Source organism: Dermochelys coriacea, chromosome 2, assembly GCF_009764565.3.
Source record: "Dermochelys coriacea isolate rDerCor1 chromosome 2, rDerCor1.pri.v4, whole genome shotgun sequence".
In the NCBI taxonomy this organism is placed as follows: Eukaryota; Metazoa; Chordata; order Testudines; family Dermochelyidae; genus Dermochelys; species Dermochelys coriacea.
In genome coordinates, this window is record NC_050069.1 from 234,882,230 (window position 1) to 234,904,479 (window position 22,250).

The window sequence follows — 22,250 nt, forward strand, 5'->3', positions numbered from 1 at the left end:
AAAATTTATTTGAGCATAAGCTATAGCTCACGAAAGCTTATGCTCAAATAAATGTGTTAGTCTCTAAAGTGCCACAAGTACTCCTTTTCTTTTTGCGAATACAAACTAACACGGCTGCTACTCTGAAACCTGTCAGAGGAAAGGGGAATCATTTGGGCATTTGTCTGGGTTTTTTTCAGGCTATTGGTTGTCTCCACCACCTGTGAATATGGAAAGTTGAATTTAAGATCTTGCCTGGATTGCTCTGTCTAAGAAGAGGGCTTTAGCAGCTGGGACAGGAAGTTGCAGGTGGGTTAGGAAGTTGGGAGGCAGTGATGGGCACTGCACGGATGAGTGCACTTTTCAATACTCAGTTAAGTTAATTCAGGATGAGTTCTAATGGTTGACATTTTCCTGCAAGTTCAACGTGCAGGACTGAACATAGAAGTGCCCCTGTTTTATCAATTTTTAACTGAGATGGACACCTGGAATAAATTAAAAACCACACTTGAATCCTTCTGATTTAACTTGACAATTATGTATTTGAGGTAACTATTAATTGAAAAGCAACCATATCGTAAGAAATTTCAAAATACAGTTTACCACAAGCATACACGACATCAATTATAATTATGTGACACAAAGAAATATTTTAGGGAGATGAGGAAAAGACTATAAGCACCAATTTTAATGGAAAGTGACTGCATGGGTGGAAGAAAAAACGTACTTACCTTACAATAACTGGAGGTTCTTCAATATGTGTAGTCCCTATCTATATTCCACGGTGCATATGCATGTGCTTCATGCACCCGGAGTTGGAGAATTCTCACAAGCAGCATCTGTTGGTCCTCTCATGTGCCCTTGCCCTCGTTGTGTTTCTGACCGAGGGCATAAAGGGTGGAGAGGACCAAACACCTCTCCAGTTCCTTCTCTACCACAAATCCAGTAAAGATCTGAAGCAGAGGGGAAAGAGGGCAGGTAGTAGAATACAGATAGCGACCATAAGTCTCAAAGAGCCTCCAGTTACAACAAGGTAAGTAACTTTCTCTTCTTCCATGCTGATCCCTGAGTGTATTCCAATATAGGTGACTGATGAGCAGTACTCAAGGAGGAGGAGGGCGCAGGGATGATGACAGCAGAGCCATTTGGAGGACCATTGTCCCAAAGAATGTGTCAGCAAAAGAATTCTGCACCTGAGCATACTGTCTCCTGAACATGTGGATGGAACTCCACATAGCTGCTCTGCAAATGTCAAGTACAGGCACTTTTTGAAGTGATGCCACTGAAGTTGCTTGTGCTCTTGTAAACTTCTGGAGGGATTCTGTGCGACTGCGCACCCATAGAAAACACCCTCGCCCCCTTAAATTTCTGTGATTCCCTGCAGAAAATGTCAGGGAAGTAAAGGGAAGCCATGTGCGGGGGGGGGGAAGCATGGGCGACTATGGGTTCAGTTTTTTGTGGGGGACTGTCTCCTCCAAACAGAGGCAAGGCAAGGGGGGCACATGAGGCAACTGCCTCCCCTCATTTCTGCAAGCGCAGAGCTGCCCAACTGAAGAAGACTGCCTATTGGCTCCATTGACCCTGCAGCTGAATGCCGCCTTCTGGGTCCTAGTGCCAGTTGTTCTCCCCTTCTGTGTGCTGGGAGCCTTCCTGTTTTCTGTGCAACAGTGAGTGCCCGTGGTGGGGCTGGGGAAATGAGGGAAGAGAGGGTGGGGGAAAGAGGCAGTGGGAACGAAGGGTGGTGGAATGAGGCAGTGGGGAAGGAAGGGGGGTGGAATAGGGCAGGGGGAGGCGAATGAAGAAAAGGGGATAGGGGAATCATGGGGGGAAGCGGGAGAGCAGCACATGGCATCCCCTTGGCAGCAATTGGGGCTCCTCTGTTAAGCAGACCTATTAAACCCCCATGCTGACAAGCCCTACCCTCCCACACCTGGAGCCCTCTGATGAGCCCCACACACCCAGACCCCAACCCCCCTGATTCCCAACCAGCTGCACCTGGACCCCCATTCCATCAAGCCCCATTCCCCAAGCACCCGGACTCCCCATTGTGCCCCCCCGAGCCCCAACCACCTTCACCTGGATCCCCTGCAGAGTCCCATTGCCCCTGTATCCAGAACTCCCCCAACGAGACCCTGTGCAGTTAGATTTCCCATTGAGCTACTCACACGTAGCTTGCCCCACACAGAAACCTTTCAGTCCACACCTGGATCCCCCACACTAAGCCATTCCACATTTGGATCCTGCTGGGCTGAACCTGTACACCCACACCTGGTGCATCTGGCACAGAGCCCCGGAGTTTTTCTGGTGCAGGCCTGGTCCTTGCACTCTGTCAGGGTCAGATGCAGGTTCACAGCCGAGTCCCTGTACTAGGGGAGCTGGGAGCTTCAGGATGATCTCCCACCTCAATGCAGCCAGTGGCCTGCACTCCCCACTGCCATGCTGGAGCTACATTTATTTATTGATAAATAAAATGTGCAGAATTTTGCAGAATTTTAAAATATTGTGTGCATAATTTTTTGGCACAGAATTCCCTCAGGAGTATCTTGTAGAATAAGCCCTTACCCCATGAAGAGAAGAAAGATGCAACAATTGGCAAGAGAGACGGATACAGTCTGAGCTTCATTTAGAAATAGTCTGGGAGGATATAGTTCGATCTTGGACTCATTCTGCTATACTGAGAAGCAGTCTATGTGATTTTCTCCAACTGGTATTGTCCTTTGCAGTTAGAAGGAAAGAGCACCTTGCATGTCAAGGGAATGAAATCTCTGTTTCAGAAAAACACTGGTAAGTGGACTAATTGGTTTATGGGAAATTCTGAAACTACCTTGGGGGTGAATTTTGAATGTAGTCATGAAGAGACTGTCCTTATGGAATACAGTGTATGGCAGATCCTTCATTAGTGCTCTCAACTGACCTACTCTGCTGGCCACAAGGAATGCAACTTTCATCACTAGATGAGACAGGGTGCAGCTAGTGGTTTGAAGGAACACTTAGTGAGTGCTGAAAGTACAAGGTTCAAATCCAATAAGGAGTAGGCTTCTTTCTTGGTGGGAAGATTCTGATTAGACCCTTCAAGAATCTGTTAGTCAACGGGCAAGTGAGAATTGAATAACCATCTGATGGTGGATGGTACGCACTGATTGCTGCCAATTGGACGCGTATAAAACTAAGGGAGAACCCAGTCATTTTGAGAGAAAGACGACAGTCCAAAATAAGAGCAATATCTGCTGACTCAGGAGATGTACGTTTCTGCTGTGCCCAAATGGAAAAACGTTTCCATTTGGCTGAATAGCATTTCCTAGTAGACTCTTTTATGCTTTATTAAGAATGCTTTGTATGTCCTCAAAGCAGGAGTCTTCTAGGCTCAAAAACCAAGCCAGAAGTGTTTTGGGGTTGGGAGGCTCCATCCTGCTTTTCTGGGTCAAGATAATTGGGAAAGGACTGGGTGCTGATTGGGGGACAAGATGACATTTGCGAATCAAAACTGTCTGGGCCTATTGGGGTGATGAGGATGATTCATGACTTGTCATGATGAATCTTCCGTAAGACCAGAGGTAGGAAGGGAATGCCCATACATACCTGATGAGGATCCTTCCACCATATTAGAGATGTTACTCAAGAAGGAACTGTCCCTATGGTATTCAGGCTTTTTTGGTTGGTGAGTATGCTGTATAGAGCCATGCCTGAAGGTAACAAAGGTGGCATCTGGTGAAAGGGTAATGCAAGTGCATGAAGCCATGTGCCCCAGGAAGGAAAGACAAGTTCTGACTGGAGCTTGAGGGTTGCGCATAACTTGGTCTATCAGGTCATTTTTTGTTGTGACTGAATGTAGGGTGGCGCCTATGAAGTCTATAGTCTGCATCAGAGTGAGGATAGACTTTTCCAAGTTCACACTGACACAGAGGAAAATAGCTGAAGCATAAGTGAAATCGACACGTATGCTTCTTAATGTGTCCTTCCAATGAGAAGCCATTTGTTGAGATAGGGGAAGATGGTGAAGCCATTCCGCCTGAAATGCTACTACCAGAAGAACCTTGGTAAAGACCCTGGGCAAGGCTGACTGGGAGCACCCTGTATTCAAAGTGGCCATGAATCTGAGAAAATGCCTGTGGGAGGGGTGAATGAATCCGTGAAAGTAAGCGTGCTTCATATCGAGAGCTGTAAACCAAATGTCCTTTTCCAAGGATGGGATTATTGATGCCAGAGTGACCCCATGCAAAATTTTTGCCTTCAAATAAAAGTTGGGGATTGCAGAGAGATTGAGACTAGGTCTCCAATCTCCTTACTTTTTCGGGATTAGGAAGTATCTTGAATAAAAAAATTTTCCTTGGTATTGCAGAGGTACTTGCTTTATTGCTTCTCACTGGAGGATGGATTCCACTTCCTGCCTGTGAATCCCTTCAGAAAGATGGTCCCTGAAGAGGGACAGGGATGGGGTTATGGAGGAAGTAGGGACAGAAACTCTTATCACATAGCCAGATTAGATGATATCTGATACCCACTGTGGGGCATACTGAACTTCAAAATAGCACCCTGAAACCCACATATGCACCATCATATAATTATGATATGTTTTATACAAAGTATGCCTTGTGAGGTATCATTTTAAAAGTCTTGATCTGTTGAACATTAATATCCTGTTGTATTGTATATGCTATCATTATATGATGACATTATGAAGCACTGCTGTATGTATTACTGAAATAATTTGTGAGGTTGAGGACGCCCACAGCCAACCTTTCAATTGCAACAAAGGACAAGCCACACATGTGCTGATGGCCATTAAAGGGAATGCACTCTCCCAGCAGCCAGCCCAGAGACCTCAGAGAGAGCATGTATGCAATGGAGACTGCCTGATCCCTATGTCACATCAAAGATCTTTCCAGCAAGCTAGAAGAAAATATAAGAGGAGAAATGACATTACCTGGCCTCTCTTCTCCCTTCCCTAACTCAATACTTGGAAGAATGTCTAGAAGACAAAGACTTTGAATTGGGGAAGGGTAGGCCCAGCCTAGGTATTGAGGAACTGTAACCTGCCTGTACCATCTGTCAGGGTAAGACATTGTTTGATTCAACTCTTACTTAGACTACAAGTTTAGGATTTAGAATGCATGTTTACTTTTCATTTTCTTAAGTAACTATCTCTGACATTTATGCTTAACATTTATAAACACTTAAAATCTATGTTTCTGTATTTAATAAATCTGTTTTATATTTTACCTAAAACAGTGTGTTCTGGTTGAAGTGCTTGGGAAATCTCAGCTCAATTTACATAGATTAATGTGTGTCCACGCCACACTGGGGGCATGGCAATCTACTTAATAAACTTGCACTGCCCAAGGGAGCCTTGAATAATGTAAGTTGGTACAGTTCTGGGGTGCAAGATTGGGGAGCTGGAGTGAATTGGCTGGAGCTTCTCTATTGTTGGTTCATGAGAGGCTAGGAGGTCATTCATGTAACTCAGTTGGGTGTGTCCCTGCCTGTGGATGTCGCTGTAAGTGAAGTACCTGCCAGAAGTTTGTAGCTTGACATCAGCATCAGTGTGATAGGCAACCCAGGTTGGTCGGTTTTGGAGGGCTCAGGGTCCCACAGTTCAGGTTGCACCCCGGGAACCCCATCACACTATATAGCACTTTAGTTGTGGAAACAGAGTGTAAACAATGCCTGAAGTGTATGTGGTGACTGGATAGAGATGGCACCATCACTGGTTTTCACGTCTCAAACTTCTATTAAAAATGTCTTTTAGCCAAGGGTTGGGCTTGAGATGGGCTGAGGACATGGGAGGTGGAGAGAAATTATGCTTCTGTACACTTTGTCTCTTATGAGGAAGGTCGTAGGATTGTTAGTGATAAAACAGTTGAGTTGCCAGTCTAGGTTTGTAAGGTTACCTGTGATATTTTCTCGTTGGGACAGGTGTACATATTCCCAGTGAGTGGAAGGTGGTCCTGGAGTCCTTTAAAGTACCCAACGACTCATCTGTCTTCTCACTGAAAAGATGGGTTTCACTGAAGGGCAAGTCCTCCTATTTTGGACCTCCTTGGGAAATCCCATGTAGCCATGACCCAGTGGCCATTGCCGCTGCCTTAGATGATGTATCTGATGCATCAATCACTGATTGATGTAGTTCTGGGCACCAGCTTGTCCTCTTGAATAAGAGCCTGGAAGTAAGCTCTGTCCTGCTGTGGTAGCTTGTCTACAAAGTCTGTGAATTTGAAATAGTTTAGATAGCTGTATTTTGACAACAGCACTTGATAATTCACTATACAAAACTGAAGGCAGTTAGATGTGAAGACCTTTCTTCCCAATAAAACGTCCTTGTCAGGAATGGATTTAGGAGACTTGTCTAGATCTCTCTCATGACAGCCAAGATGACCAGAGTTCATCACAGGGTGGGTTAAGAGAAATTCCATTCCCTTGCCTGAAATGGAGTAGCATTTCTTTGCCCCTCTGGGGGTAAGGGCACATGTGTATGCCAGCCCACTCTAGCAGATTCTAGAATAGCTTCATTAACTGGAAGTGCTATTTGATTGGACCCAGTGGACTGCAGGATTGAGGGGCCTGGATCTCCTCTAGGGAGATCTGGAGTTCCTCTGGCACCCTGAGCAATACATCTTGAAATTGTTTATGGTCGTCAGGGTGACTGGTTCATCAGGAGATGAAGACAATCTTGTCAGTACTGGCAAAACCAGTTCACAGTCCTCCTCTTCCATGAGGTCAGGAGGAAACTCTGACAGCTCTCTCACAGGGAAATGATGGAGTGACTCCTTAGTAGAATGCATGGGCTCTGTACACCTGGCACAGGGGTCCCATGTTTCCCAGTATGGTCAGTAAAGGGGGTCAGGAGTGGGTTGTGGAGGTCTGTGAAACATGCTGTACCATTGGTCCTGAGATAAATACTGAGGTGGAAGTTGGTATTAAGAGGCTCGATCTCCTGTGTGCACTAACATTTCTTGGAGGCGGAGATGATGGCAGTTTGGATTCTCCTTAGAAAGAGAAAAAAGGGTCTGAATCCAATGGTGGTATGATGGTTCCGATGGAGGAAAGGTTCCAGTGGTAGATGGAAGAGGGGCTAGGCTTCTGTCCCAGGTAACATCCCATGGGGTGTCAAAATCTCTGTAGTGAAAGAAAGTCCTGATGATGGGGGAAACTGAGGCTCAGGAAGAGGGAGGATGTCTTCCGGTGTAGCATAAATATCTGAACTCCTGTTCATGCTGAAGGGACTGGAGGAGAGAAGATGTGTGGCTGGTGCATGAGACAGTGACAGTACCACCATCGGTTCAAATTCTGATTGTGCTGGAACTGACAGATCCCCGACTTTTTGATTTGGACAATACCAGTGGAACTGGCAGATAGAGCCCTGGTTTTATAGTCTCAAGAGTCATGGCCCCGGGACTTAGTATATCCTAAGTCCTATGGGTGGAATGAGCAGGTTTTCTTAATTAAGGCAGAGCTGTATCAGTCATCTTCAAAGCAGACTTAAAGGGAGACCTGCTTTTATGCTTGTGTGAGTGTTCTCTGCTTTCCTAATGAAACCCCTGATGGGGGGTTTGTGGGTATGGACTCCCTTACACCAGAGTTGGACCTTGTGGTGGGAGGTGCATGCTGTCCCTGGGCATGACTCCAACTTCATGGCCTACTCCATTAGGTGCTTTCTAAGCCACAGTGCTGAGGACTCACAATTTTTGAAACCTGGAGTTCTGGGCATGGTCCAGTACCCATAACAGGGTATGTGTGTGGGGGGGGGGAAGGAGGGGGAAGATAAGGGGTAAGGGAATTCCCTAGGGCAGGGAATATAACTAGAGAAACTGCTAAAAAGAGACGTTACTCACCCTGTGCAGTAACTGAGGTTCTTTGAGATGGAGGGAAGTTGTTTGGGCCTTCGACCAAACCCTCAAAATTGTTGTTTTGCTGAGGGTTATAGGGTGGAGATGAAGGTGGTTGATGCCTTGGAGATCTCTGCCTCTGCCATTGTGTATCATATTGCCTCAGTTGTGTGTGGGGGGCAGATATTGTGCACTGGGAAGAACAGTATCTATCCTGTTCTCGTCTCATTGCAGGTGTATATATACCCAAAGTACGAAGGGTTGTCCAAGATTCCTTCCAGGTGTGGAGGGTCTCATCCATCTTTGTGGCGAACAGCTTTTGGCCATCAAAGGGAAGGTCCTCCATCATAGATTGCACCTCCCTGCGGAAGCCAGAGAGGTGGAACCATGATGCTTAGTGCATGACTAGAACAGTGGTGGTGGAGCAAGCCGCCACGTCTGCCGCATTTAAGGATACCTATAAGGCTGTTCTGGCAAGATGATGAGCCTCGGATATGATGGTTTTGAATTGTTCCCTTTTGTCTTCTGGAACATAATCAATAAAATCCATGAATTTAGAATAATCTGAGTGGTCATATTTAGCCATCAACGCAGCGTAATTGGAAATCCAGAATTGCAGAGTTGCTGATGATGTGGCCAAAAAGGTAGAGTCACTTCCATTCTTTGTCGTATGGTGTGGATCGGAAACGATGTTGTTTACCATGCTGATTGACTGCATCAACAATGAGAAAGTTTGGTGCTGGGTGAGAAAATAAAAGGTCCATCCCCTTTGAGGGGACATGGTACTTTTTATCCACTCTCTGACAGGTGGGCAGTATAGTTGCTGGGGTCTGCCTTATGTCTTTGACTGGTTCCATCAGCACGTCGTTTATAGGAAGTGCTATTTTTTGAAGCAGATGAGGTGTGTAGAATACCTAGTAGTTTATGTTGCGACTCTGGGATGCCTTCTATAGGACTCTCTAGGGAATCTGTGATTCTCTTGAACAGCTCCTGGAAGTGTTTGAAATCAGCCGCAGCTCTGGGCAGTGGAGGCATTACGGTCTCATTTTGGGAGAAAAGGAAATGTTGGCTGGGGGCATCGTCTCCTGTTCCAAGGCTTCCTCACGTTCCTCAAAGTTCTCCTCAGGGGGTTCTGATGGTGCTGCCATTGACCATGGTGGGGAAGAGCTGATCCTCTCCCTTTAGGAATTAAAGGGCGTAGGGTATTGTCCCCTGTATGCTGCCCAGGGGGTCCCAGTAAGGCCACTGCATGGGAAAGGGCATAGGTGGTGGTAGACAAGGGTGACCATACCAGGAATGGGTGCCCATCCTGTGTAAAGATTTAGTTTGCACAGCGGAGCCTAATGTGGGAAACTAGAATGGGAATGGTCTGCTGGCCAGGATCAGATGCTGGGCACAGAGATTTCTCCATGAGAATAGGTTTCAGATGCAACTCTGTCCTGTCTGGCTCGAGCTTTTAGGTAGCTGTAGTGAGAACACTTCTGAGGTATGCGTTTCTCACCTAAGCAGTGGACACATTGAGAGCGTCTGTCTAACATCAGCATCGCCTCCCAGCAGGAATGGCAACACTGGAATCCCGGTGAAGCGGGCATACTGGAACTATGGTGGTTCAGCCGTATGGGTGAATGGTAACTATTCTAACAAACAAAAACAGAAGTATAAAGAATTTTTTTCTAACAGAAAATAAACAGGGAAAGAAAGGGTAAGTAACCATAACTAATCTACTAAAACTATTCTAAGAAATTATTCTAAGCACTTAGAAAGTATCTATTTTTGCACTGCTTGGAGCTCTGTCTCAAGCCAAGGACAGCTGAGAAGGAACTGAGGAGGGGTCAGGTCACACGTGCTAAATAGGTGCTGACAACAGCATGAGACAGGGATAGTGCATGCACAACCCAGATGAGCACTGCTGCTGAAACTCTCTGATCAAAGGTGCAGGGGCGGACATTCACTTGAAGTGGAGCACCCACAGAGACACACCTCAAAGAAGAACTATTAACTATGAAGAACTATAAACAAAATGCATTAACGGCAATCTTTGAAATATTTATAGATTCAAGGAAACCAAAGGACAGCTACAGACATTGGAGGTTCTGATCCAAGCCATGCAGCGATAAGTAGTAACTGGAAAGCTGGCTGATTTCCTCCGCCCTTTATGCCCTCGGTTGGAAACGCAAGGAGGGCAAGGGCATATGCATGGACCAATGGACACTGCTTGCAAGAATGTCTGACTATGTGCATGGAGAGCATGCATAACCCACAGTGAAATACAGATAAGGACCAGCACTCAAAGAACACCTATTTTATTCCATTTTATATTAAATTTAATTTTTAAATCAATATGGGCTTCAATAATTTTACACCCCTGGGGAAAAAATAACATCAAATTCATAGATTCATAGATATTAAGGCCAGAAGGGACCATTATGATCATCTAGTCTGACCTCCTGCACAATGCAGGCCACAGAATCTCACCCACCCACTCCTGCGATAAACCTCTCACCTATGTCTGAGCTACTGAAGTCCTCAAACCATGGTTTAAAGACTTCAAAGTGCAGAGAATCCTCCAGCTAAATTGCTAGATAGGGACACTTTTTTCCTGAAAAAATGCTGCTAAAATTAACAGGAAAGATTCTTCCTGAACAGCCTGGCCCCTGGAAGCAGCTGTGGCAGTGTAAAAGGACTGGAGAATCCCTGGATCTGGACAGGGGAGAATTCTCCTGGCACAAACACTGCAAAAGCAGGGCTCTCACAGGTGGGGCCAATGGTGGGAAAGATGGGGCTCCAAGACATAGCACTACCAAGTATTTGCGCAGGATTGCCAGCCATATGCAGTTTACTTTGGATTGACATAACGTAGGCAAGCCCCAAGGGCTGCCTAAATTATGCTGGGGGCTACACTGGGCACCAGAAGATCCCAGAATAAAGACACAAAAGGTATCTTAAAGTCACTTTAGTTCCATCTTCCCCCGAGTGCAACTTTTGTGCTGTGACTCTTAGAGATCCAGTACAAAATTACACCCTATATTAGAAAAAAAATCTGCTATATTCTAGTTTGTGCTTTGAGTTGCAACAGTAACAAGAACTAAGGCTGTGATCCTGTAAAGACTTATGCACTTGTTTAACTTTACTGTGATTAGTCCCACTGAAGTCCCACAATGTATAAAGTCAAGTAGGTCCATAAGTCTTAGCTGGATTGGGTTCTAAGGTTATTCATTTTTAATTCAAAGAATTAGTCAGAACATTTTACAGGTATTAGATTTAGTAAATCATATACTAACTTCTAATTACTTTAGAATTTCTGAAGCCAAGAGTAACCATTTAATTACCTTGGATTTTCATCTTTACAATTATCTGGTGTTTTAAAAATAAGCACTACCTCTTTTGTGGTATGAAAATGAAGGCATAGTCTGGAGATTCTGCATATCCAGACTTACTTCAAATCTTTGCTCTATATAGTCTCCTTTTACTGTTTTTTTACTTTTTTAAACAAATGACTGAAGTGCAGTGGCATGGATACGTAATTGTCATAATAGCAATTTCTAGTTTTTCTTTTTCTTTTGTACATTTTATAATCAAGATATAATTCAAATTGTTTTTAGTTATTTTTTTTTACTTAAGAAAACAGACTCTTGATATTGGACTTGATTTTTCTTGCTATTTTGTCCCTTCATTTTGTGCACAGGTACATGTACACACGTACACACGTACACACGTACACACACACACACACACACACACACACAAAATGAGTGCTGGGCTCCCAGCATAGTCTTTAAAAAAAAAACTGTCTAAGCAAAAAACTTTTTAAATAATTTGCTTTGTAAAGAATTATAGGGTACTGTAATCTAGTTTTTGGAATAGGAGAATGGGAGTCTGGACTCATTTCTAATTGTAACTTTGCCACTGCTTTGTTGTGTGACCCTGGGCAAATTATAACCTCAGTGTGCCTCCGTTTGGTATCCATCTATAAAATGAGTCCAAGACATACTTCAGAGGTATGTTGAGAGGCTTATTAATGTCTGTAAAGCACTTTGAAATCCTTAGATGAAATAAGTAATGTTACTATGGAATTACAAAGACTTTGAATTGAAATAATGAAAAAAGTTGGTCAAATTTTGGAACTCGATGAAGTCCCTTTAACTATTCATCTACTGACCGCAAAAGACAAAAATACCCTTTAATTGAAGAGTTATTGTTGAGCTATTGTGCTAAAATGATCTGATATTACAATCCCTCCTACCTCATTTATAACTGTGGCCTCAGGAAGCAGATAAAAGTAGTAATTATAATATGTTGTAATTTAAAGGGTACAAAAGAAATGTTGGAAAGCAGGTACAGAAGGTATTTCTAGATGTAATAACTTAACTGTAATACTGAGACATTAATTCTCATGTAACCCTCAAATTGTAATAGGTAAAGTGTTCAACCTCAGAGAATTGCTTGTGCATGGGTGCCATATACAATTCTCAAGAATCACCAAATCTTTTTTGTACTGAGTTAGAACTGCCAACAGCAATAGCTGAGAAACATCTACAACTGCCTACAGCAACTTTGTTTTTTTCAAAACCAGCATCAATGGAAAAGTTTAGGTTAAAGCAAACCCATAGTCATTTTAATTAGTACATTTATGCTTTCATGATCTAGTTACTGTTTTATGAATAAAAGTATATATTAGTTCAAGCAGTGAAACGGTAATTTTAGAAGATTAAGCATAAAATGCATATTAACGTCTAGTTCTAATATTGTTTGAAGGTTGCCTAGCAAGAATGGAACATAAGATGTTAAAATAATCACTTCAACCTTCTTAGGAAAAAAAAAAAAAAGACAGTCCAGTTATGTTTTCTTTTTCTTCTCCAAATTCCCTGCTGAGCAGCTCACTTGCTGGCAGTGTGTTCAGACTGTCAGAAGTATTAGACTCAGCTATAATTACTAATTTAATGTCATACTGGAAGTGCAGCACAGCTGTGAAAAAGAGAGACCACCAGGGAGTTCCACATTATCCCTGTCTCACTTAGAGAGGGCAAAACTGTTCAAGGCATGAATAGGAAATGCCCTCTATTAAAAAAAGGAAGAATTAAGGAATAAAAAAGTAAAGCAGCAGCCGTCAGAATCTGACAACTATTGAAATGTACTGTTCTTTTAAAATTCAAGACATCTATAAATGTATGTTATGATACCTGTTGCCATGAAAGCAATGATATTCTTGTTAAAATATCTCTCCTAATATAAATCACAAGAAGTGTGTGTCAAGGTGAAATCTAAGGGATGCGATTGGATTACCAAAATATTTAAAATGACAACTTCAGAGCTTATCATTAACTTATCAGGAGATTAAACAGGTGCGACAAGTCAAATGAAAGAAAAATTGAGAATGGTGCAGAAAGCAATAAAATTCTCAAAAATTAGTCATTCCAGTTGGCCCCTCTTCCAGAAAAAAATAATTGACTCTGGATGACTATTTTATAGTAGAAAATCAGAGACAGAGGCAGAGATTGAATATGCTTTTCTCACTGATTACTTTCCTGGTGCATTAAAGTGCTTGGCATAAAATTACCTTTTACTTAAGGCATTGTAAGTGCTGAAGAAAGATGTACAGAAAAAGATATTGAGAATCACCACCATTTTGGTCAACATTTTTGAGGTAGGGTATCTAAAATTTTGAATCCCCAATAAGCATCTAGCTCTCCTGATTTTCAGAAGCGCTGAATACACCCAGTTCTGAATGATGTTGACCTAGAGTTCCCATTGAAATTGCATGAAATGATTTCAATGGGAGCTGTTAGTACTCAGCAACTCTCAAAATCAGGCTCCTCATTTGAGTGCCTCAGTGTGAATTTAGGAGCCTATCTTTAGTCATCAACATTTGAAAATTTTGGCTTAGGTGACTTCCTAAAGGTAACATAATAAATTTGTAGCAAGGCCTGATTTCTTTGTCCTAAGTCTTCATCATAAAAAACTCTTGCCTCTCTCCAATACTTCTCTGTTCCTCAGATACAATACCTATGGATGGATTAAGAATACATTATTAATTGTGAGTCTTTCATTCTGAATGTAATTTCAGGGCTTTATTACTGCAGAAGGTGATTTTAATTAGCATCAGGATAAAACTTGGCAAATAAGTTAGCACACCAGATAAGGGTGTGAGATACTTTTATTTTTTGGTTGAATTAATCAGTTAAGCAACTTCTTTAAACATACTTAACAGGAGAGGGAGACATATTTTGGTGATGTCGGAGGCTTCCGTGAGAACTAACTATAATTTTTCAGACACTTCTACATTCTTCAAGAGTGGTTTGAGACTCTACTCCCACCGAAGATGCAACCTTTGAAAATGTGGATGTAAATTTAGTTTTTAAAAGGTATCATTTTTAGTTAACTCTCTTAAAGAAGCATCTGACATCACCAAACATTTGTTTCCTTCCCCACTCAGCATCATTATTAAAATTTTTCTAACATACCTTCTATTTTATGGCAAAACAGAAAATAAGTAATGTTGTGCAATGTTTGCATTTTTCACTCATGGAGTAATGTAGCCATCACAAACTCATGCCAATATAATCTTTATACTACACCCAGGCTTTGACCCTGCAATAATATCCACATAGGTCAACCTCATAATCCTGCTGGGTTCCATACACACGTGGGGTTCACCCACATACAATCCAGATTCTACTACTCTACTTAAAGATACAGAACAAATATTTTGTGTAAACACAGAGATTTAAAAAGACTGCACTTTAAATAGTAACCTTCAAGTATGACTAAAATTACTTTGGGTTAAAACACTGCAGGACGTTAATGCATGAAGCAGAAGATACTGTCATTAGATACCACAGTGATTTGGATCCTATAAGAATCTATGGTAAAGATTCTTCTATGGCTATAGAAGATTGCAGTATACTCTCCTGGGCCCTTTTAATTGATACAGCTCAGGCAGACTCTGGTGTTCATAGAAAAAAGGGCAACGGAATTTTCCCATTGATCAGAATAGTTTGCAAAACTTGGATCCATTTAAAAAAAAAGTTTAAGAAATGCTGTTCTTTCTGCGAAGCTTAGATTCTGCCTGAGCCATGCCAATTATTTTTTAAAATGTACACAGAGTGCTAATCTGTCATTTTATCAGTGCATCACATTGCCTTTGAGGGTGTTGTAGCTGCAGAATATTTGGTCTCAGGCCGTGATGCTGCAGGTGCTCTCTGCTCACAACACCCACTGAACTGGCTGAAACACGAGGCCTGCTTTGATCTACAAATCGACAAATCAGATTCCTTTTTCCAAAAATGCCATTTCAGTCATTCAAATGTTAACTGCAGGTTTTTTGGGCAGCATTTTTATTTGTATTTTTCAGGTTACCATCAAAGAAGGAAAAACTATTAGAAATCAATGGTGAAATCCTAGTGTTACTGAAATCAATGAGAGTTTTACGACAAACTTCAATGGGGCCAGGATTTCACCCTACATTAAAATAAGGATTATGGGCGGGATTTTTGAAAGTGCTCAGCATTGGTCTAATTCTACACCCATTAATAACAATTACCATTGACTTCAGTGGGAGCAAAGTGAGGTCAATGCTTAGTGTTTTAGAGAGTCCTAACAGATACTAACTGTATTTGTACCAACAGGATATATTCCCCCATGTGATGTATACTAAGACTCAGTACAACATGAGGGCACTCAGACTCCACTAAAATCTGAATATCCTTGATATTGTCTGATTTAATATTATCTCAAGTGTTATTTTAAACACACTGGGATGTTGTGTTTTTTGCATTTATATTAAATTATCACAGTGCTGACAGCAGATGTCTTCAATGTACACTAGCTGCCATTCCAAAACAGCGGAGGGTTAATCACTCAGGTTTGAAAACATGAGTGGTTGTGCTATAAAATTAAAAATAGACCAGAAAAATAAAGATAGTTCAAGCTGTGGTATTGAGGGATCTCCTGCAGAAGAGAGATAAATGCAAATATTGGCTGTCATGATGATTCCAATTCACATTTGGGAGCTGCTAGATGGATGATGCTGAAAGAAAATGCATGAGGATCTGAACTGTCCAGTCATTTCCTCTTGGAAGGGAGAGAAAAATAATACTTAGCAGAGATTTCAGAGTAGCAGCCGTGTTAGTCTGTATTCGCAAAAAGAAAAGGAGTACCGGTGGCACCTTAGAGACTAACAAATTTATTAGAGCATAAGCTTTCGTGAGCTACAGCTCACTTCATCGGATGCATTTGGTGAGCTGTAGCTCACGAAAGCTTATGCTCTAATAAATTTGTTAGTCTCTAAGGTGCCACCGGTACTCCTTTTCTTTTTACTTAGCAGAGAGTTTCTCATGGGTCTAAAACAAAAGCCCCTATCTGAGTCACGGCATGCCATTAGTAGCTTTCACCGCTACAGCAGCTGATCATGTCCATCTCCAACTCATCAGTGCTGTCAGTGTGATTTACACAGGAGGGCTCCAAAGCCCAGAGAGGACACCGTAACTAATGCTCCATTTAAACAAAATACCTAAGTGGGTCCTGGGACAAAGCAAAACAAGGTCTTTGACCCCACGCTGCTATGTGATCCCACACAATGATATAATTCACGAATTCCTTACAACTGGGGGAAGGGGAAGTTTAGAGCTTAAGTATGAAAACAGAAAATAAGCAGACTGTATTCTTAATCTTTTCCAGTATTTTGAAATTCAAATGGCTAGGAATCAATTTACTAGGTCATATGTAATATATAGTGGAACATTCAGTTTCCTGTATATACTTGCAACAATTGCTCCTATATCTATTCTATTCTGTTCAATCAAGGCATTTGATTATAGATGTGAAACCATTAACAAAATGTGGATCAAAAATTTGTTTTGTAATTTAAAAAAAGATAAGAATTAAGTTTATTTTAAAACCAATAAGACTGAAGTGCCCAAATGAATTGAGAAGACACTGATGAGGAGAGAGAATAAAGGGTGGAGATCTTACTTTTAGAGAAACATTTTCAGTAGCTAATGCCTAACTTGTACCCACAAAAAATGAGTGGGAACCTGTCCTGTGGGTAATGGCCATAATTGTATATGCATACAAGTCTGTCACAGGATCAGTTATCCAGCTTGCACACACAAATACAGGCTTTACTTGTAATGCTGAGGTGCCCACATTTAGTCTCTTAATGTTACAGTCACATGAGAAAGAATGTCATTTCCATCAAATAAAATGGATTATCCATAAGGCTACAGCATGAAAAGTGGCAAGAAAAAAGAGAGGGGAAGAAGCAAGAGAAAACTTGATAGCACAGTCACAACAATAAGCTTTTCACATGGCAGGAACAGAAGGAGCTGGGAAGAGGAGAGGAAAAAGGGAGGATAGGCGGAGAAGAAGAGGTGGATTAGTTCACTTACCTCTGATATCATAATCTCACCACAGAACAATGAACTGTTTTGTACGGCTTCAGTAGATGAAACAGAGTTGAGAAAAGAGGAGGAAAGAGCAGTAGAACAACAGAAGGGAAATAAAGGTTAAGTGCACAAGAGCACCAATCATGCTCAGCCTAAAATTGGTTAGCAGCTAGGTAACTGGACAAGAAATGCAAATTCACCATACCTTTTCTTTGTCACTGGCTTCTCTAGCCACAGTAGAGCCCTGAAACAGAAAGACTGGATCTAAAAATGTGCACATTAGAGGAAATAAATTTAAAACTTTTAAGATAATGGACCAGAACTGGACACAGAATGGATTGGCAACACTATGTCCTGAACTTGAGGACAGTTTGGCAGAGACATGGTAAAGTGATAGTTTGGTAGTTCAGATAGTTTGGCCTGTTGCAATATTTTGAAGAGGACAGAGGATGACAAATATGAAGGGGAGGAAGTACGTTTAAATCACTGAGTGTTCTACAGCCATTCCCTTCCTCCTGTTGTGTTTTGTCTCATCCTACTACATCTTAGTAAAAACATCTGAGAGGCTCATTTTCTCTGATAGATTTCTAAGTTTTGTATGCCTATATTGCTGTGTCGCTATGGGATGGAGAATATGTGATAATTATACTATTTTATTTTCTCACACTTTGTTAAGACATGCAGGATGCTGTACAAAATGAATTACTGTGTAGTATTTAAAATATTAGAAAGTACAAACAAAAGCAATAAAAGCACCCTACAGCAGTACTATGAAATATAAAACTAGGGGGGCTCTAAAGCTAAAAAGAAAGGCAAAAAAATATGGGATCAGCAGTGGTTTTACCAGGACTTTACCAGTGGGATTTAACTATGTATGATGAAAGGGTTTTGAATGCTGTTTTAAAATTGTCTTTGCTCAAACTAGTGAGCAAACATGCTTGTGCATTCTGAGTAAGCAGCAAGGTGACAAAAAAGGGATGTTCCCTGAATTGTATGCTCCTTGGATCAAGGATTGTCCTTCTGAAGTGTTTTGAATGTACCTCCCACACAGAAGGCAATGCTGGAAATAAATAATGATAAGGATAACAATAAAGAATTAATGTGTTTCTATAGCATGCAGACAACAGCCCCACAAGATCTATAAAGCATACACTGGCTATATTTTTGTTGCATTGTGTATACAGTGTGGAGAAATGCTGAAAAGGAGGATACTATCTCTAGTGATCCTAAAAATTCATAGCTTTACCTTTCTCTACATACATTTTAAATACAAATGCTTCAATGTTTTATCTGAGAGATATCTGGGGCGCTGGATGCACAAAACAGATGTATGGACAGTGGCCATTAGCTATATTATATGGCAACTCAGCAGGGATTTCATTACACTACATTATAAGCTGCCAAAATAGTGAAAAAAGGCCCTTTGAATTAGTTAGTTACACACATTTTATTTTGTGTTTTGTGTCATATCACTCCCATTCATTTCCAGGGGCTACTTGTCAGAAAGAAAAGTCAGTTAAGAACCAAACAAATAAAAAAGGAAAATTGTAAAAGCTAAAGTTAGAGGGACACTTGAAATCAAGCTAATTGCAACAATATCAATTAAATGTAGTTTTAGATACTGCCCTTGCACCTTAATCTTGCCATTTTTTGTGATTTTACAATCACACTTTCGTACTTATAAAAATATTTGTCTTTTCCCTCTTGCTGTGCAAAAGGCATTCACAAACAACTGGGGACACTGACTATATACAGAATGTGGTCAAATGCAAGAAGCAATCAAGCTGGACAAAATTTTACACCAAATTTTTGGGTTCAGTTTTCAAAAGCACTCAGTGTTGGCTTAACTGCTCCAACAGATGTCAATGGGAGTTTTATTACCAATTTCAACAGGAGCAGAATTAGGCCAATGCTGAGTAATTTTGAAAATCCCACCCCTTGTCTCTAAGCTCTTTTAGCTATAGTAATCTTGGACGTTCCTTGTAACCCCAGGCAGAAAAACAGAAGTGTAAATTCTAATTTGGTGTGTCTTGAAAACTTTCAGCCACTACAGTGGACTCTGCTCCCATAGACACCGCAGGCATTGTAACATTAAACAAAGATAGAAAACAATGATTATTTTCTCTCTACTACTACGTCCAATGTTGCTATAAATCTGTCTGGTGAAAGTTCATCCTGACGAATAAACCTAGCCTCTGAAACAAGAATTTTCTCATCACCGCCAAGGTACTTTTGGCCTCTCCTCCTTCAACTGGACAAATTAATAGAAATACAGAGGTAACTGGAAAGAAAACTAGCAACAAATGCTATTTATAGAAATGCTAGAAGTGACTGATATTTTTCTTTAGATTTCTTTGTTATGTGTTTGTATATTTAGTTTGCATAAAACTAGGGTGTCCACATGCTACTGCAATACAAATAAACAACACATTCATACAATAATAGGAGGTTCCTATCTGAGTACTCTAGGTAACCCTACAAACACTTAAAAATGCAATAAATCAAAGAAGAAACATCAGTCCTATAATACGTATACATAATATTAAATAACCAAGCAGCACACAAACAAATTCCCCATTTTTGGAATAAAGCTGATTATGGCACATGTTGACTGCATGTCAACCGTAACCCTTACCCATAACTGAGATTTTGTCTAAAATTAGACAAACTTGGTGAGTCATGAGAGAGGGAGGCATTCCAACTACTTGTTTGACAAGGAAGGTGATAGTTACAGATGAGCAAACCAGCTCAAATAGAATAAGTAATGACATCGAACTTGAAATGCCTCTGTATTTCCAAGTTTTGACCAAGACAAGAATATAAAATGAGGAGAGCATTTCTCTTGGTATTTCAAACATGGTCAAGCCAACTAGTATTGGAAATCTTATGATAAAATCTACTTTGAACTGATCAAAGATCATTGGTTAAGCATCTGGACTTTTGGATGTTTATCTAAATTGAACCCTCCCCTAAATCTTTTATAAATCTTCCATCTCTAATTCAGATGATAGATTACTGACTCATTCTTTAAAATATCTTTGGAGGGCTCCCAGAACGTGTGCGCTTTTGGTTAAGTACAAACTCCCATATCTCTGCTGATCAAGATATGGCATGTGTTGGTTGGTTAACTTAAGATGGGCTAAAGGGCAGCATGAAAGTGCATCTCCATTAGAGAGAGAGAGTGCGCGAGTGCATCCATAGCACAATTAAGAAGTATTCCCATTCTCCCCTTGTAATCTCCTCTCATGTTTTACTCTCTCCCACAGAGACCATAACGCTAGACATGGATAAGCCAGTTCTTGAACAACTGTTAGTTCTGAGAAATCAGCTTGGACGAAACATCTAAGGGCCACCTTTTCTAGGTAGCTATTTGTCTGCAGTAGGTGGGGGTGTAAGGGATAACACATTATGCAGTATGACACTTCTCTCAGTAATATACAGCGCTAAGTAACAATCTTTGAATAAGCTTGCAGACATATTTATGTAGTCAGATGTGTGGGGAAAAAAAGTTATCCACCTTTTGTAACTCTTGTTGGAGATGTGTTGCTCATGTCCATTCCATTCTAGGTGTGTGCATGCCCATGGGTGCGGTCATTGGAGATTTTTGCTTTAGCGGTATCTGTTGGGTTGGCTATGGTGTCCCCTTGAGTGCTGCACCCATGTGCTGGTATATCAGGTGCCGCTGGCCCTACACTCTCTTGGTTCCTTCTTGGCCTTCTTCTTCGGTAACGGCGACAGGGAATGGTGTAGAATGGAACTCGGTGCTGGGGATGCACTTTGCTCCGATGCCGAAGTGCTTGGCAAATCATCCGGGATGACTCTGAGGCCGGGTGGAGGGCAGACTCCATCAGGAGGGCCCTAAGTCAAATATCCCGCTCCTTCTGTGTGCAGGGCCGAAAGCTTTTGCAGATACAGCCCTTATCTTTTACACGTGCCTCCCTCAAGCACTTGAGACAGCTGCCGCGGGGGTCATTAAGAGGGATTGGCCTGTTACAGTATGTGCAGGGCTTGAACCCCAGAGACTGGGGCATGCCCCGCTAGGAGCAAAGTTTCTGCTGGGACTCTAACAACTAAACACTGAACAGGTACTTAACACTAACTATTGAAGAATCCACTATATATGAGGCCTAAGGCACCAAGTCCAAAGGAGGAAAAAACAGCTGGCCCTTGCTAAGCAAGGAAAGATGCGCGGACTAAACACTACGGGTGATATAAAGGAACAGAGGGCATAGGGCCTGCGGCGCCTGATATACTAGTGCATAGGTGTGGCACTCAAGGAGGTGCCACAGCCAGCCCTATGGATACCACTAAGGCAAAAATCTCTGATCACTGCGCACGTGGGCGTGCGCACACCTAGAATGGAATGGACATAAGCATTCAAAAAAGAATGACATTTACTATAAATAATGTTTAGAAATATAAGGGGAGACTTTGGGAAGGAAATTAAAATAAAAATCCCTTAAGAAAAGAGATTGAAAAATACATTTGGGGAATTCATTTCAAGTATTATATATTAAATATTGGCTGAATTAGCAATAGTAGCCAAACGTTTTAGAAAACAGGCGAAACATATCTGGTAGCGGTACCAGGCACCAAAAATTATGTTCTGTACCATTCAGTCCAACTCTTCTACCTTAATTTCTTTTAAATATCAAAAGAACCATCACAGTGAAAACTATGTAAGTGATAGATATTTCAATTTGAAAAGTATTAAAGTGGTGCTAGTCAATTACATCTCTTAAAATGTTACAAAAAGCCCTATACAAAATAAGCAGTGGTCCCCCGCAAAGTTGATCAAGGGAGTATAGGAAACAGAAGAACTACATTATTATTATTATTATTATTATTACATTTTTAGGTTCAGCCATTAACAATTAGTTACATTTAGCAAACATACTCTGTTAAACCACTTCCCTTAAAGCATGTATGATACAGCTTAAATGGCGTTACTTGTATAAAAATGTTTTCCGGTTTAGCTAACCACACATTTTCTTTATTTTAGAAGTAACCAACATTACTGCTAAACAATATTCATTTAATAAATTTGATTGTACTTTGCAACAAC

General features: G+C 41.3%; 1 protein-coding gene across 4 annotated transcripts in view; it reads right to left on the reverse strand.

Annotated features, from left to right (window-relative positions):
- PIP4K2A (phosphatidylinositol-5-phosphate 4-kinase type 2 alpha) overlaps positions 1-22,250 on the reverse strand; it is a 179,365-nt gene that overhangs the window by 19,262 nt on the left and 137,853 nt on the right. For all 4 annotated transcript variants that reach the window (XM_038391963.2, XM_038391962.2, XM_038391965.2 and 1 more), the window contains one exon: positions 17,391-17,429. In XM_038391963.2, the coding sequence (XP_038247891.1) occupies positions 17,391-17,429 (39 nt within the window). The remainder of the gene's footprint in view (positions 1-17,390; positions 17,430-22,250) is intronic.